Source organism: Amborella trichopoda, chromosome 3 (genome assembly GCF_054954075.1).
Source record: "Amborella trichopoda isolate Santa Cruz 75 chromosome 3, AtrichopodaSantaCruz75HAP2 v2.0, whole genome shotgun sequence".
Classification (NCBI taxonomy): Eukaryota; Viridiplantae; Streptophyta; class Magnoliopsida; order Amborellales; family Amborellaceae; genus Amborella; species Amborella trichopoda.
This window is the reverse complement of record NC_142338.1, coordinates 57,928,563-57,946,955: the sequence shown is the minus strand read 5'-3', so window position 1 is coordinate 57,946,955 and position 18,393 is coordinate 57,928,563. Positions and strand designations below refer to the sequence as shown.

At 35.7% G+C, this 18,393-nt stretch overlaps 2 protein-coding genes across 7 annotated transcripts; one reads left to right on the top strand and one right to left on the bottom strand.

Moving 5' to 3' along the window:
- Window positions 1–4,498: 4,498 nt before the first annotated feature.
- On the top strand, window positions 4,499–7,972 carry ELIP1 (Chlorophyll A-B binding family protein). 2 transcript variants are annotated; one of them, XM_020664570.2, is made up of 3 exons: window positions 4,499–4,735; window positions 5,226–5,312; window positions 6,605–7,972. In XM_020664570.2, exons 1-3 carry the CDS (start codon window positions 4,613–4,615, stop codon window positions 6,953–6,955), a joined length of 561 nt encoding a protein of 186 aa, XP_020520229.1. In that variant the 5' UTR covers window positions 4,499–4,612; the 3' UTR covers window positions 6,956–7,972. The 2 variants fall into 2 exon arrangements, with proteins under 2 accessions (XP_020520229.1, XP_006838940.1); XM_006838877.4 differs by having other exon boundaries at window positions 4,499–4,753.
- Window positions 7,973–9,684: 1,712 nt separating this feature from the next.
- On the bottom strand, window positions 9,685–17,096 carry LOC18429591 (putative aldo-keto reductase 1). 5 transcript variants are annotated; one of them, XR_966512.3, is made up of 8 exons: window positions 16,844–17,096; window positions 15,853–16,023; window positions 14,616–14,819; window positions 13,742–13,914; window positions 11,380–11,476; window positions 10,993–11,146; window positions 10,336–10,423; window positions 9,685–10,150 (listed from the first exon to the last, which is right to left on the bottom strand). XR_966512.3 is itself a non-coding variant. In XM_020664122.2 (7 exons), the coding sequence occupies exons 1-7, from the start codon at window positions 16,892–16,894 to the stop codon at window positions 10,389–10,391; spliced, it is 885 nt and encodes a 294-aa protein (XP_020519781.1). In that variant the 5' UTR covers window positions 16,895–17,096; the 3' UTR covers window positions 9,685–10,388. The 5 variants fall into 5 exon arrangements, 4 of the variants coding, with proteins under 4 accessions (XP_020519781.1, XP_006838939.1, XP_088717838.1 ...); XM_020664122.2 differs by having other exon boundaries at window positions 9,685–10,423; XM_006838876.4 differs by lacking the exon at window positions 10,336–10,423.
- Window positions 17,097–18,393: the final 1,297 nt, after the last annotated feature.

Sequence of the window (18,393 nt, the reverse complement as noted above, 5' to 3'; positions counted from 1 at the left end):
ATTGTATGGATCATAATTATCTCTCTTTGAATTAAGAACCCACTAATGAGTTAAGAACCCTTTGCAGCGTAACAATTTCATTTGCTTCCAGGGTAGTACGATCCCCCCTATCAAAGACTCCTAGCATGTCACACGAGGATTCTTTAGTAGTGAAGAGATCACGTTTTGGGGTCATATGACTTGAACAATATTGAATCTATGTACCATTATTGGTCTTTGCTCTCTTGCCTAAAACTAACACAAAGTACTTATTATCTTCCTAAGCTTCTTTTTCCTCCCTCTATATTTCTTTGATAATATAATTTTCTTGCTTATGTCAACAATTTATATTTTTTATCTTTCTACAAGTGTATTATGAACCTTTCTTTGATTTGGGGGCTTTGCGAGACTCACTTTTGCTCATTATTGTGAGATTGTGACTGGGAATCTTAATTATTCGGGGGCCTTCTTGAACAATAATATCTTCCTCAACCACAAGACCTCCCGTGAGAATCAGCAAACAAAGCGCCTCATTATGGTTTTGCACTTTTTTGAGGTGTAATTGTTCGACTCCAATTACCTTCTTTTAAGTAATGCTTATGGCTTCTTTTATGGATGATTTGGATTTTTTATCATCACCCCCATTGCATTAAAAATGTCTTTAAATTTTTAAAGATAATGGCAACTCGGGTGTTATTCTCCATCTTAACACCGATTCCTTCACAAAGATATTTCACTATTTTAGAAAAATATGTGACGGAGTCATTACCTTGCTTACATGCCCGTAAAGATGGCGAGTAAGAATGCCTCAGTAGCCTCGCTCGTCCTGTTTAACCGACCCTGGGCTTCTTTCATTGTTTTTACCTTCCTCATATGGAAGAACATATTTGGCCCACATGATATCTGAATTGCATAAAGAGCGTTGCCATTTTATTTCTTTTATGGCACAACCCATCATGAGCAGTTGATCTTGGTTCAGTTCCATCCATGGATCTTGCTTTAACAAATAACTCCTCAACCACATTGTTCGATCTCTATTATTTTATGGAAATTTCGGAAACAATAGCACTTGATGTCGACATAACAATATTTCTTTTCTCCCTTTTTTTTTTTTTCTTTTATTGGCAATAAATTATCAACTATAAAACGTTGTAAAGAAGAAGTAGCATCTATTCACCAAGTCCCAAGTCTTAAGAAGCTAGCACTGATACCATATTAAAAATATGCACGGAAGGTTTAGGCGTTTAAGTTTAGCCAAGGGGGGAGTTAATTGTCTTTCTTTGGTAGTTAATTTTTTTTGGAGCGATTCCTTTTGCCTCATGTATTATTTGTAACTTTTTGTCTTATTAATAGGTGCCTGTGTTTATGTTAACAAAAAAAAAATATTAAAGTGTTGACAAGTACGACGTGATGTGCACACATATGAAAAAATTGGGTGGAAAGATAACGTTTTATTTTAAAAATATTTAGCTTCGATAGGCCATTGCACTCTCTCTCTCTCTCCAATTTCCTTTTAGGCCCAAGGACCTTGGACACTCTACTCTCTTGACCCAAAACTCTACTCTCAAACCCCGGCATATTACCTCACGTCTCTCTCTTTCTAAAACCCATCTCTCTCACCTCACCGATCACTACTCATTTAGTAGGACAATGTAGACCCTTATTTTAATCCTACTGGCCCTAGGACTCCAACTAGATATCCCTTGACATATAAAATTATCTTGATCCCAACTTTATCCTAGGCTAATTATCTATCTAATAGAACTTAATCTCAGTAATACTTATCTTTAACAATCGAAATCGATTGTGTTTTTTAAGGGCTCCGCCATGCTTTACGGAGGGCTCATCTTTCACTAAAATGGGAGTGCTTGCCTACGGGTGTGGTTTGTATTAGGTTGAGGCCCTAAATAATCAAAATAAGATGCACTTTTAAATAGTGCCAAAACATATTGTTTCATTATCAGAAACCTTTGTGATGGCCTAAAAGTTTCTTTTCATCTCTAAATATAAAATTTAAATATTTAAACATAGTGTAGATCAAGCAGATATATGAACACTTGAAAATCTTGAAAATTAACGGTTTAGATAATACATTACAAGATGCATTATTTTCAAAACTTGAAATCTATTTTTCTCATGTCCATACATCTTGGCGTCGAGATGATCAAATTGAGGGTTTTTCTCCATAGAAGCAATCTCTTGTAGTTAATTTTTGAGGTGTGCCTTAATTTGATTGTTTAGGTGCTCTTCTTGGTTTTTTTGCTTATAATTATGTTGTTCCTTCGCTGTACATTATTTTAATTAGTTAATGAGATGGAAAAAGTTTATATAAAGTTGTAACCTTAAAATGTAGAATTAAATATGCACCTCAAAAATCTATGGGAAAATGTTGTTTTAATGTTGAAAAACATTATGCTTATCTTGATATCCAGATGTATGAATGTGGAAAATAAAAATAAAAATCGAGTCCCAAAAAGAGTTCATCTTGCAACATATTATCCCGACCGTCCATTTTCAAGATTTTCATATGTTTATAGATGTACTTGATTTTAACCATTTGTCTAGTTTAAAAATTTTATAATTAGATATGAAAATAGATTTTCAGATAATTCTAATAATTTTTTACACCAAAATTATATGTTACGATAAAAATTCGAAAGTGCGACTTAATTGGATCGTTTAAACCACACCCTAATGAGATTTAACATTACAAAAAAAAAAGAAGAAAAAAACAGAAAGCAATGTGTGTTGCAAGAATGGTCACTGGCACTCTGGAGTCACGCTCTAGGGTTATTAACGGGCAGGTTTGGACCCGGCTTTCCTTGAGCCAAACGTAGCACAAAACATTGTAGGGGTAGGCCCAGGCTTGGACCAAGCACGACAAGCTTGAATTCATCATAACAAGGCCTAAACCAAGCTTAGACCAATAAAATCGAGGAGGACTGGCCCTAGATTCAGTGTTAAGATAAGAGGCTGCACCCTTCTAGACCGAACAAGAGGAGGTCAGGCTTGGGCACATATAAAGAAATTTATATTATAAATATGGCAGTGATTTCATGCGACATTTGTATCATAGTATGATGCAACCACACTTTTAAAAAATCATGTTTGTGGTATTTGTATGACCCAAAATTTTACACACACACTCTCTTCGTCACAATAATCAATCCTCTTAAAAAAAAAGTTCAATTTGGACCCTAGATATGGTCAAATGAGTCCCCTCCAACAACTAATCTAGACCATTCATTTGGTGAATTTCAATATCTTAGTCTTTACAAACTCGAAATCTTTTTTTTTTTTTTTTTAACATTGTTCATCTAATGATAATAAATCCATCTAAAAAAATTGCAAAAGAAAAAATCCTTTTAAAGCTTAGATCTAAGGATATTATCAAAATGGATGGCCTATGCTAATTGGGCAAAAACAATACCTTCGTTTTCAAATTTTCCTTTTTTGTGATCATTCATTAGAATAAAAAGAATGTATATTTCAAATTTTGGATCAAACACATGGCTATAACATAGTTTTTGAATGTTGTTGCATTATATTACAACCGTTGCATAAAATCATTGCCCAAATATGATATATGCTTAAAAAAAATTTGGGCCACGCTAGCCCGAGCTCAACCCCGAAGCTTTAACCCGCACGTTAACTTAGCCGGTGATTGGGTATAGCCCAAGGGCCTATGGGGTGGCCAGGCCGGTTAGGAATGGGGTTGGGGCATCATTAGTTAAATGTGGTTTCAATACTAGAAATATTTGCGATAGCTTTAAAATATATTCTTATTTTTAATTATAAAATTTAAATCTTAAAAAATAATGTCGATCGAGAAGATTTATAAAAATATAAACATCTTGAAAATTGATGGTCTAAAAATACATTACAAGATGCATTAATTTCAAAACTTGAAATTCATGTTTTTCTCATATCCATGTATATTGATGTCGAGAATAGATCAATTTGAGAATATTTGATCATCGAAACATCAAAATGCATGGAAAGGAGAAAAAAATAGATTTCAAAATTATGAGAATAATACATATTGTAATGCATATTCAACTGTCAATTTATAAAATTTTCAAGTTTTCATAAATCGACTTGTATTTTTAAAGCTTTAAATTTTATAATTAAAGATCGAAGACGCAAGTCTAATGGGCTTGCAATCGCCCAGCGAGGCGAGATCTCTCCATCAATCCAAAAGTGCACATCACGTGATACGAATTATTGGTCCGGAACTCAAAAGCAGAATCGTCTGGAGAGTTTTCTCTCTCTAGACCCTCCTCTCTCTCTACTCCTCTTTCTCTCTCTTCCCAATTCTATGGTTCCAAAGCAGACCACGACAAGGACCTCAGCAATGTGGCTCCAAACAAGACAGCACTAAATCCATCTGGTGGACCTCAGATTTAAGTGGCGTGGTCTCGCACGAACCATTCACTCCCTTTCTCCATTGCCATTGCCATGGCCTTTGCCTTTGCCTTGTCCTATTTATATATAACTCCCATTACTCCATCTTCTTCCTAGGTTTCGAGAGCCTCAGGAATTCCTCACCCTTCATTCTTCATCAGAAACTGTCTCTGAGTTTGTTGTTTAGAAAAGTTCGAGTTAGTTACGAGTCTGCCCTTGGGGGTCGAAAATGGCCGCGGCATCGGCTCTTCATTCTATCGTGGCATGCTCCGCAACAGGAGGCGTTGGGAGCCGTAGATCCCTCTACCCATCCGCCACATGTCTCGCATCTAGGCGCGCTCGCTCTCTCATGGTGAGGTGTTCGGCTGAGGTGCGTCAAAGCCTTTACCGTTACTTATCATAGTGAGGTTGCCTGATTTCAAAATGTAGACCTGCTGCACTATTGACATGACTCGGTTGAGTCCACGGACTCGCCCTCGGGGCAAGCCAATATAAAAAAAATTCAAGAATGTGGAAATATTATATATGATTTAGATGGTTAGGAACAGATTGATGAGTGTGTTTTCTCTCCTCGTCAATGTGTTTTTTGAAATATTCCAAACTGTAAATCAGGTTTTCTGCATCCCATATTTTCTCTACTTTGTGATGCTTGTTTTAATTTATTAAAGTTATTTTAGTTTTTTTTAAGCTATGTTACTTCGTTTTTTTTTTTTTTTCATTGGCTGCAATGAATATGAGTTTGGTGAATAAAGTCAGAAGCTAAGCTGCGACAGAGTAACGTCATGAATGCAAGTTGCGGAGCTAAATTGAATGTCCTGATGATCCATCTCTTGCATTTGCAGAGCGACAATCAAGAGCAATCAGCACCTGTGGATACTCCTTCAACCCCAAAGAACAACCCCTCACCTCCTCCTCCCCCGCCCAAAAAGGTGCTTATTCCTCAATAATCCGTGCATTTAAATCTCTTCTTCTAGAGTCTCAAACCACGTATATAGATTCTCTCTTTCCTTTCTTCTAAGTTCTAATCCCTTGATATTCTATTGGTTACAATACCAAGATCGTAGAAATGCGTATTTTTTTCTAAATAATAAAATGTTTCAGATTCAGGGAGCAATGATTAGGTTTTCAAGGAAGCCAAAATTATAGAAAATCTCTATATGGGCGCGTTCTGAATATATGTTCTTTTGTTTGGATAATGATGTAGTAGTTAAGGAAGGAAGGAAGAGGTTATTTCTCTATTTGATATCTTATTTTAGGAAAAAGTTTATACAAGGATGCTACCTTATAGTGTACGCCTACGGATGCTACTCCAAAATCCATTGGAGAAGGTAGTTTTAATGTTGAAAAACCCTTTGATTGATCATCTCGACGTTAAGATGTATGACTATGAAAAATAATAAGAGTTTAAGTCATAAATACTGCATTTTACAACATATTATCAGCACAGTCCATTTTCAATATTTTCCTATGTTTATAGATCTCCTTGATTTTAACCATTTTTTAAATTTAAAATTTTATAATTAGATACAAAAAATAGATTTTGAGATAATCCTAATAACATTTTACATCAAACTGATATACCATGATGAGCTTTCAAGGGCACCTTAGCTATACACCTCTACCTGGGAGTCCGCAACCCTTGATTTATATTTTCAATTAAATTACAAATGAATGTATTTATTAGAAGAACATAGATAGGTAAATTATATCAAACTACCACTTGTAGGGTGATCCTTAATAAGGACCACACTCTAACGATCTTACTTTCGTGTTCTTAATTGTAGCTTAGTATAGATAAGGACCCGGTTTCTATGCGGCCAAGTCCGCATATGTAGAAATGCGGGCTTATTAATAAATCTATTTTTGAGATATATTTTTTGACATAATTTTTAAAGACATATAATCTCTAACATGGAGATCATGAATATGAAAAAAAAAATTAATTTTAAAAACTAAAAATAATAATTCTAATAAAAATATATTTGGACCATTAAGTTCTTCTACTGTTTTTAGATAGAACACCTACGATGCACTACACTTTTCAGATCGCTTATGTAATCATGCGTTTTCCTATAGATAATGGTAGATAGCTTCTCTGAGTCCTAGGACTCACATGTCTATACTAATACTATATGGTTTCTATGAGTCCTAGGACTCGCATGTAGACATGGATCCTAGGACTTGAAATGTGCCTAACCGCTAATTATCTCACTAATACCAGGTTAGCCCCAACTTCACAGACATCCTAGCCTTCAGTGGACCCGGCCCCGAGAGGATCAATGGCCGGCTCGCGATGGTGGGATTTGTGTCCGCGCTGGGAGTTGAGCTTGCACGAGGCAATGATGTGGCATCCCAGTTGGCCAGTGGAGGCCTATGGTGGTTTGTGGGGTCCAGCGCGGTCCTAACCTTGGCCTCTCTCATACCACTCTTGAAGGGTGTAGATGTGGAGTCTAAGAAGAATGGTATCATGAACCCTGAGGCTGAGATATGGAATGGCCGATTTGCCATGTTGGGCTTAGTGGCTTTGGTCTTTACTGAGTATTTAAAGGGAGGGGCTCTCGTGCAAATGTAGTTCCTTGATGCATTGAATTGTTTAAATATATAGAAATATCGTGTTTGAAATATTATTAGATGAATGCCGTTCAAAAAAATAATATTATTGGATGAATGTGTGTGCAGATCGATTGATCTGATACACTCGGATGTTTGTGTGTGCGGGCGTGCGATCTCTCTCAAATGAGGATGGATGGTGCTATTCATGCATATATTTTTGGAAAAAGGGCAAATATTTTAGACTAAAGATTACAAAAGCTCTAATAGTTTTATTTATTGGCAATGTGTGGCAACCAACCCGTTGCTTACTCAAATATGAGACCCAATGAATTTCAAACGACCTTAATCTAAATCAGGAAATGAAGGTGAGTTAGATGCTCTCCCCAATTTTATTGGGCTGGGTCGACGTTGAATTACTCGAGTGTAAAATATATAATATAAAGATATATAATAATATATATGTTTCCTAAATCTAGACCCAAGCCAGAACACACCTAAGCTAACGGCTTGCTGCGCGTCCAATGGCTTAGACTAGACATGGGAACGGGTGGGGGCTGGTCCAGCTAGATCTTAGGTCGACTCCAAGTCGGATCGACAGGCACTTAATACTTCTAATTGATGGTAGGGGTGTTTTTGGGACCTTAAATTTGCGCAAGCTCATTTCTTACCTCGCCAGCGATTATTTTCTAAGAAAAGAAATGAAATCAATGTTTTCAAAAAAAGGAAAAATATTGCAATGAATAAGTCTATAAAATATACAATGAATAATTCTATCAAAATCTCCGTCATGCCATTTGATTTGTTTAAAAATCCGATAGAGGTCATTTTATGGTTTTAGACGTGCAATGCGCTTTTTCAAAAGTGATATCTGCCCTTTTTTTGATAAAGCAATAGGTGTGTATATAAAAAGCAATTTATCTTTCGGATATAAAAAAATAAAATGTCTAATTTTCAATGCTTCGAAGTTCTATGTAATCGTAACAAAGGTCCATTGTAAACACCTCTGATATTGCTAAGAGAGAGAAAAAAAGAAAAATGAGTAAAAAAAGGGACGAGTACTCTATTATGCTATTTGGAAATTTGCAGAAAATGGTATGAGAAAGTGTGCCAAACGAGCAGAACAAAATACCCCCTTTCAAGGCCGTTCCCTAGAACTCCTCGAGTCACATTTCCATGGAAACAGCCCAAATGACCTATTTGGACATAAATATGTTTCGGTGGGGAGTCCTGTTTCTTTATTTTAAGCCAAATCTTTGAAATCAAAAGTTAAACGTACAAATATAATGTTATTGTTGTTACCGTTAATATTATTGAAAAAGTGATCACTTAAATATATTTTTATTATAATAAAATGCTATTATCTTAATATATAAATATCATACTATATTACAATTAAATTATTTATATTTTATTATGATATTTTTTATATTATATTATTATATTAATAGCAATAAAATATGAAAAAAATTTATATAAAGTTGCAACCTTAAAATGTAGATTCCCAGATGCACCGAAAAAATCCATCGAAAAATGTTGTTTTAATGCTAAAAAACCACCTAATTGATCATCTTAATATCGATATATAAGAATATGAAAAAAGACAAAAAAAAAAAGATTTTAAAAAAAAGATTTTCAATGCAAATAGTACTGCATCTTACACACATTATCTAGACCGTCAATTTTCAAGATTTTAATATGTTTATAGATCTACTTGATTTTAACTATTTTTGAAGTTTAAAATTTTATAATTAGATATGAAAATAGATTTTGAGATAATCTTAAGATTTTTTTACATCAAAATTACATATTATGATAAAATTTGGAGGTACACCTTAATAGGATAATTTAAAGTTGCAACCTTATAGAAACCACACCCATAACAAATATTATATTATTATATAATTATTATAAGAGTAAATAATTAGTTGATCCCAATTAATTGGGATAAAGTTTTGATGATAATGATAATGATGATATATATTATTAGGAAAAATTTTATATAAGTTTGCAACTTTAAAATGTAGAAGTAAAGATGCACTTCAAAAATCCATCGGAAAAGATTGTTTTAATGTTGAAAACCTATCTAATTGATCATCTCGACATTGAAATGTATGAATATGACAAAAAAAAAAGATTTTGAGTCCCAAAAATCACACATCTTGCAACATATTATTTAGACTATCCATTCTCAAATTTTTCATATGTTTATAGATCTACGTGATTTTAACCTTTTTCGAAGTTTAAAATTTTATAATTAGATATGAAAATAGATTTTACGATAAACCTAATGATTTTTTGGAAGTGCATCTTAATTGGATCATTTGAGGTTGCAACCTTATAGAAACCACACCCTTTATTATTATTATTATTATTATTATTGTTATTATTGTTATTATTATTATTATTATTAATTACTATAAAATAACAATACTATAATATCATATTAATAGTAATCAAAGAATGTTATATTATTATTTGAGTAAACATCACAACTATCAAAAAATCAAGCGATGAGAAACAAAGTCTTGAACTAAGGGTGGCAATGGACCCAAGACCTGTTAGGAATACCCTACACAGGTCTGGATATGGGTCCAACATTTGGACCCGACAGGTCGAGTCCGGGTCCAAAACCTAGACCTAAACACTATTCATGTCCGTGTCTGAGTCCGGTTGGACCCGCCCTATACCCTTAAATTGTTAGAGATAAAATACTTCAACTCAATTTGTTTGGGTGTATTAAGGATCATATACAATAAGAACTCGTAGTCATCTTTAACTATTAAACAACAAATGTTTGCAATCTAATGGCAGGTGATTGTGACTTTCGTTGCCAATAATATAGAAAAAAAAGGTAAAAAAAAAAAGCTCATAGTGAGGGACCTTACCACACCCGATGGGTAGGAGTATGGGTCCAACTTTTGGACCCAACAGGTTGGGTCCGGGTCCAAAGCTTGGACCCGAATACACTTCGGGTTGGGTCTTGATCCAGCCGGACCGGACCCACCCCTATCTTGAACCATTGAGCACGCAAACAGTTATCGTTTTGGAGGGGTATCTGCAGACATCCAAAGGGAATCCGGTATAAGAGTCCAGGATCGGGAGCCCGCAACTTCATCAATGGGCACAGAATATGCAATTTCTTTGATATCAGCCTCGGAGAGCTTCAACTTCCAGGACCCAAGGTTCTCATTGAGGTTTTTAACCTTACTTGTCCCTGGATAATGCACCCAAATGCAATGAAGATAATCGCATTATAAGTGACCCATTGGGTGGACCATAAAGCAAAAGAAAAGGGACATAAAATGAAAACCAGTCTCATTTTTAGGCCGAATCACAAGCATGTAATGTGTAATAATGAGATATAGTAGGAAAAAGGCCGAGGTCGTGGTGCTAGTACACCTTATATCTCAGTTGTGGCTTCCATTCCCACTGACATCTTCAAAAACTACTAACTAATTGAAAAACGGGTCGAGGCCTGTCATCGTCACTGAATTACCCAAAAAAAACAAAAAAATAATGAGATATAGTTGTATAAGAGGTAGCTGCCCATCTCAATGCAATGCATAATGAGAAGTGAGCAAGTACACGCAAGCACATGTATGTGTGTGTGTGAGAGAGAGAAAGAGCATGTAGGAGGGAAAAAATCTTGGGGAAGGAGGGCAAGTTGTGGCATCGAGAGAGGAAAAAGGAGAGGAAAATTTATGAAGAAAACATTTCAAGAGAATTTTAAGAAGAAATATCTTGCAGATCTATTTTTCTTTCCTCCCTTCATCCTAAATTCTCTCCGTCCATCTCTCTTCATTGCATCTTTCCACCATATCCCCACTTTCCTTTCTCACTCTCACTTTCCATCTAATACTTCATATGATGCATTTCATTTTCACTGGGGTTTTGAAGGATGGGCACACAAATGCACCAAGCTCAGTGTATATTACAATAAGCTGCAAGTTAGATCAGAGCCACATATTGCAGTTGAGAATCCAGTATGCTAGCATTGGTATCATCTGAGAGACTGATAAACATCGGCAAAAGTATAAGAACCTGAGTATGGACTACCTGGGATAGGAGCCACATCATTGCCTTGATACAGAACCCATGCAAGAGCCAGTTGACCAGGGGTACAATCATATTTAGTAGCCAAGTTTGCAATGCGCGTGTATAGGATCTTGTTCTTTTCAAGGTTTTCTCCCTTGAACCTTGGATGAGCTGCCTGTTAAGGCAAAAGTGTTTTAAATTAAAGTAGAATCTGAGTACATATTCAAGCAAATGTAGAAGATACCCAACACAAAATGCTGATAGGCATATAGTTTTTGTTCTGAAGGGGAAGGGGAGAGGAGGGGTGCTTGATGGTTTGGCAATTTCTCAACTTTTCTCTGTATAATAGTTAACAAAATGCTAAATATATATTTAAAAGGAAGTACTAAGCCAGAAGCAAGGTCATACCAAACTACTTTCTTTAGGCAGACTTTCCAAAACTGCCTTCCCAGCAAAGAAGCCACGACCAAGAGGGCTATAGGGCACTATCCCAATACCAAGTTTCCTGCAATTGAAATGTCACAAAGCATGTAAGCACATATTTGTATTTTTGGGAATTCATCAAACCACTCCCACGAAATGCACTAATTTACATTTTACCCATTATTTAATTGTTCAAGTGACAATTTTCAATTTTGCCCATCCATTAAAACCGAAGTAGTCCTGAAAAGATTACATGCTCCAATGTAAATTTGCTCTCTTGCGCAAAAGCCTAGCTAGAAGTATTTTTAGGATCGTGAATTTTGGGGATGTGACATGACTTTGCAACCATTCTAAAAAGAGTAAGCGAACCTCAATATGCAGCTTGGAGTTGTGTAAAAAAAAAAAAAAAATTACGCCTCAAGATTGCACACAGACCTAGGGGTGGCAATTGGGTTGGGTCGATCCGCCAGCCGGTGGGTTGACCCGAGTGGGGTCTGGTTCCAGGTGTTGGAACCGGCAGGTCAGGTCCACGTCTGGGTCCGGCTTGGACCCTATTCGTTCAGGTTCGGGTTAATTCGACCGTAGTATTTCTTAACTAGCCATGAAATTAGGTTCTTAAGAGAACCATCATGTATGAGGAGTTTGTCTTGTTTATATATTGAGATACTAAGATGAACTTTAAATGCTGTATAGCTCATTTAAATGCCAATTTAGTGAGGATTGGGTACCAGACCGAGAAATTAAATTGATAAGTGTTGCTATTATGAGTTCATATATCACATGCCTATGCATGTGTGTACTATATATGCACGTGCTCGCTACTAGCTCCCACAATAATGAGGGGCGTTGTGCTGCGAGATCTAACTTCACCTTAAGCCGACCCAGTATTCATAAATATGAATTACATAACTATATAAGTTAAATAATATTAACTAATATGTTATAAAATATACAAAATACTTTTTTTGTTTTATATTTCCAGACTAGGACCCAATGTGCACAGTGGGTCGGGTCTAGGTCTAAATGACATGGAACCCATCCACATCCAGGTCCAAGTTAGACCTAGTCAAGTCGGGTCTGCATCGGGTCCAAGTTAGACCTAGTCAAGTCGGGTCTGCATCAGGTCCAAGTTAGACCTAGTTAAGTACTTAAAAAAAAAAGTATACTGGTATGGCTGTTGGGATAAGTCTCGAATGATAATGATGATGATTCTCATATGGCTATTCTAAAGTGGATCGTGAAATTTGATATCAAGGGATTCCTCTTAATTAGGTCATTCGCCTAAGGAGAAAATTTAAGTTCTACTCCCATGGGAAGAAAATTTGCGCACGTAGGGGTTTGGTATTACAATATCAATATCTCACATGGACGGTTTTACTAAATACCACTTTAGTTTTGATGATCATGCAAAATTGGAAATTGCTCCTCCATCAATTTTTTAGCCCCTGTGATGTGCTCCTTGATGGGCTTTCTGAAAGCATGACAACGGGAATGAGTGAAATGTTAAATAGTGAATCTTATCAGGTGTGTTTTGATAAATTTCCATATACTCTTTAGTATAGCATACAAGCATTTTAATGCCCATAAGCAATAGCGGTAAAAGAACAGAGACAGCACAGACTCTAGCAATGCATAGAGGAAAAATTACGTTAAAAATGTAAGAAAAACAATGGAAGTGCAGAAATCTGGGGAAGCTGCAGATGTAGGACCATAATATGGGCTTAAACATGTGATTTAATAATATTAAAGATTTAACTGGCAAACAATATAATTTTCAAATAGTATGAGCCAAAATGGGTAATATTGGCATGTTTACCCCATATTAACTAACACATCTTTAGATGGAGAGCAAAAATGCATTCTTGAGATCTGAAATACATACTTCATGAAAGTTGAGAACGTATTTCAGGCAAAGTAAAATTTATTCGCAAGAAGGAATGAATCAGTCGACAAACTGCACTAAAATTCATCATTAGCTATTCAGCTGCCAATAAATTTTTGGGATGCAAATGCTTCAAGCTATCAAAACCACAGCACTATCCACCACAAAAAAAGTCATTTGTAGAGTTTGATATTAAAGACCATGTGCTAACAACAATGAGACATACTGCCTCGTATAGGATTGCATAAATAATCATGTCCTAATATTATTGCATAACCTGTCATATGGAACAGCATAACCTGTCATGTGGAATGCATCACCACCCATAGTCCATGCAATGCACCCACCAAATATGCATAGCTAAATATTCAACCAAAAAATAACGCATACATAAAATGCATACTAATTTCTTCCCTACAAGTATAAAAGAAAATTGTCTGCATATAAATACAACAAAGAACAGACCTGCATAAAGGGATTATCTCATCTTCAATATCACGAGACCATAAGGACCACTCGAGTTGTACAGCCGTGATTGGGTGCACAGCATGTGCACGCCTTATGGTATCCACACTAGCTTCAGACAACCCAATATACTTAACTTTTCCCTCTTCCACCAACTTTTTAAGTTCCCCAATCTACATTATTTCATTGGGATAGCAGTCAAGAATGTTTATAGATGGACGCATAAAACTGTACAAGTATATAAACATGTATATAATACCTACGTACACACACATCAATATATAGGGAAATGATTTTATGACAGTCGATCTGACATATAATGTGGGGGACCTAATATCCAGGCCAACCATGAATTACAGAGATGATCCATAATCTCCCTCTAGGGACACTGGCATATTTTTTACCCAGTTATGGATCATATTCACCACCTGTGGTAGGCCATTGATGGCGGAGATTGCGGTCCCACAATTTTTTTGTTTAGGATCATATGCTCATCTCCCACATACATACATCATCATCATCATCAAAGCCTTTTCTCAACTATTTGGGGTCAGGTACATGAAACCCGGTCCGCTAGCTTGGTCAGCAAGTCAATACCGGTCTCCCTCATGCACTTCCAAACCTCTATCGGGATACCGTCTAGTCCTAAAGCCTTTACTCTTCAAACTTCTTTCAATTCATACACACATATATACATAAATATAAGTATGTATAGTATGTACATGTGTGTGTGTATATAGAGAGAGAGATAGAGAGTAGACTACACATTCTTGATAAATTCCTAGTATCATGAACACCATTCTAGGAAAAAGAAGATCCGTAATAATCAACTGGCCCATAAAATTTTGAATTAAATGGAATGACAATTGCTCACAGTTTCCTCTATGGGCACTGATGTATCCACCCTGTGTTGATAGTAAAGATCAATATAATCCACATCAAGGCGTTTAAGGCTGGCTTCACAGCATTGGTGAACATATTCTGGTGTACCCTTAGCCACGAGCTCTGTTTCTGTAATCATGTATATACCAAATTTTGTTGCTAATTGTACTTTATCTCGAGGTAAGTGCTTCAATGCCTGAAACAATTTTCATCATTGATATAAAAAGACTCAGAAAATGACAAAAGATTTCAGCAAGAACAACTGAGGACAAGTGAGTGAAGTATATACAAGCCAAATTCCACAATTGCTAATTGAAATACTCATTTACTCTGTAGATAGGAGTAAATATATGAAAACAGGAATAGATAACAGGAAAATTAGAAAATGGATTAGTTTACATAAGCAACTTCATCTATTCATACTTATCTATCACTTACTAAAATGCACGAACCATCTTATTCATTCTATTATTCATACAAATTATGCATAAAACCTTTCTTAGTCACCTGATGACCAACAGTGCTTCTAAGTTTACCTGGTGCAACCTAAGCTCCTATAAATAGCCTAGATGGCTATTCAAGCCATATAAGAGGCATGTTCAAACTTATGCATCATATGCAGAAGCTCAACATACTCACCCTGTATCATTGTTTACCAAGTTCATTTTCTTATTAGTAATATTTATCAAGTTCATCTCACACCTTATCCCACTTACCTCACTACAGGTGGGGATGGTCTGCCTAAAATTCCAAAAAATAACAAAAATCATTGAAGGCTAGCAAGTAGTAACCAATACACCAACTCTCTCAACAAATTAATCTATAAGGAAAAGTTCACCTACAATTAGTTTCTTTTTGAAGCAATCAACTTTTTTTTTTTTTTATGGAATTTGAAGCAATCAACTTTTAACACTGTGAAAAGCATTATTTTTAGAAGATTCATATGGGTGTTGAGATTTGAGAGTGCAAAGTTTGCCCTTCACAATACAAGCTCGCGTACCGATAAAAGTATCTTACGCACTTGATATAGAACTAAGTCTTTGAATGAATTCCAATGCATTACATGTTGAGGTGTTGTTATTCATTTTTCCAAGGTTAAGTTTAATTCCAAAACAGGGCCCGCATTTTCTCTTCTTGTGTCCAGTCATGAGGCACATTAGAGCAGTTCATAACAGCAAACAATATGACAAATCAAAAGAAAAATAGTCTATTGTTCATACGAATCATACCTTTCCAACTAAGACTTCATTCGAGGAGTTAGTTCCATATCTATCCGAAGTATCAAAAAATGTAATGCCTCTCTCAAAAGCATATTTTATGACTGCAATTCCATCTTCCTCTGGTAAAGGGGCACTGTAAGCTCCAGTCAAACTAGTACAACCAAAACCCAATCTGGAGACCTGAAAGAAAAAAGAATTTTGCCAATTCCTGTAAGTGGCTGATATAAAGGAAATGCTAAGTAGGAGGCTTGAAAAGAAGGAAGGTTCAAAATTGCATAGCATGCACATGGTGAAAAAAGAACACCAGACAAAGATGAGAAAATGCAAAGAGGTACAAGAAGATAAGCATACACATAACATGCAACCAATATAAGATGAAAAATGGCAAGAAGAATTTTCCCTTTTCTGGCTATTGCAATAAGAATTCATCAATTAAGCATATTACGAGGAGCTATATTGCTACCCTAATTGCAGATGAGAAATGGATAAGCCACATTTTCAAATGGGCCTCACCAAAATAAGAGGGAGTTTCAAGATTACTCAATGAAAACCACACAAAAATCCCCAATTCTTCATAAATGATTCGATTGCTTCTCATATTTCAGAGTATCCACAAAAAAGTACGGAATAATCATAGTTTACTTGCAAAAAAAGAGGTTGTGGCCCTCTAAAATATAAGAAAAGAATTCCGTACTTAAATCAATGAGCCGACTACTAAGGATCAACATGTTTCGGACACAGTCCACAAAAATTCCTGTAAGATTTTACTGGTGCATTGTAACTATGAGTTACAAAAATAGAATGGTTTTTTTTTTTTTTGCTGGAAAATTGAAGAGCTAATAAAAAAATCCATGAACACGACTATCAAGTATTACTCAAGACTCAAGGGTATACTGGAAAAATCAAAACCATGAGTCACAAAAATGAATTGGGTCTCTTCTTCTGTTAATTGCTGTGGAATTTTTAAGGGCTAATAATAACAAATTAGCGCAGGCTTCACCTCTAATCCCTGGCTTCCTAGCTTCATACGTGGGACATTTTCGAAAGCCATTGTAGCCGTGGAACAATGATGGCAGAGAGGAAACACAGACGATTACACGCCCAGTTGTGATGAAGCTTGAAACTGATTTATTAGCTTTTTTAAAAAAAACAGAGTGATTTATTAGTGATTCAATGGAACGTGGGACCAAGAATTGAAAGAAAATTACAAAATGGACCATAAAATGAGCTACCTATGCAATTTACCCCACCTTAATCTTTTTTCACACTTTTGTCCCTCAAAACAATCTTACCTCGCAAAAACCGCCAAGGTCAAAAATCTTTACTTTTTTTTGGCAGAAATACCCTTCCCATACAAACCATATCAATTCACGATCTCAAATAGAGTAGTGCCGAAATGCAATATACAACTGCCGAAACGGAATGTCAAGAAGCACTGCCGGAGTGTGTATTTTCAGTGCCAGAGCGAACTGCCAGAGCATGTAGTATCACTGCCGGAGCACAGTTATCAGTATGCCAAAGCAATACGGGTCAGACAAAGCACTCTCGGAGCGCACATTGTGACTGTCGGAATGCGCATTAGGACTGCCGGAGCGCAATCCTCCATTGCCGGAGCCGAAGGCCGTGTGAAAAGAAACAGAAGAGAGAAGACCGTGTGAAAAGAAACAAAGGTATTTTAATTTTATTTTATATTACTTTTGGGTTGGGGGTTTTTGGGAAGAAAGTTTCTTTGGGAAAAAAAAGTGTGAAAGAAATTGGGGTGGTGGTAAGTTGCTTGGATAACCCATTTTAGGGTGTATTTTGTATTTTGCTCATAATTTAATATCTATTTTATCTTATCTGTTAATTAAAAAGTAATTGTTCATATTGTATATTTATACTCAGTTTTGGTAGTTAAAATAGGGTCGAAATTATGAATCATTTTCTTTCTTTTTCGAATTGGTGTTTACTTTCAAGAAATAATAAACGAAGAAGGAGGTCATTTTGCGTATCTTGTAGTGGTCCCATTACAGATCTTTTTGAGATATTTTAAAGCCCAAAATTGTCCTCTTTCTGCCGGGAAGCCAAGAAATGGAAAACTTCTTCTTCTTGTTGTTTTTTTGTGAATATTGCCAAGAAATAGAAACTCTTGCCTACGTCGATGTTCAACGAAAACAGATCTTTTTCTGATACTTTAAGGCCCAAAATTGTCCTCTTTCTGCGCCGGCAAGCCAACTAATAGAAAACTTCTTCTTCTTCTTCTTTTTTTTTGTGAATATTGCCGAGAAATAGAAACTCTTGCCTATGTCGATGTTCAACGAAAACAGATCTTTTTGAGATACTTTAAAGCCCAAAATTGTCCTCTTTCTGCCGGCAAGCCAAGAAATAGAAAACTTCTTCTTTTTCTTCTTTTTTGTGAATATTGCCAAGAAATAGAAACTCTTGCCTATGTCGATGTTCAACGAAAGAGGTTTTTTAATGGGAAAAATTACAAAAACAAAAAAAACAACCAAAAGGCTAGTTTATCTCCAAACTAATCTTTTCTACCACTTTTTTTCTCGAAATATACTT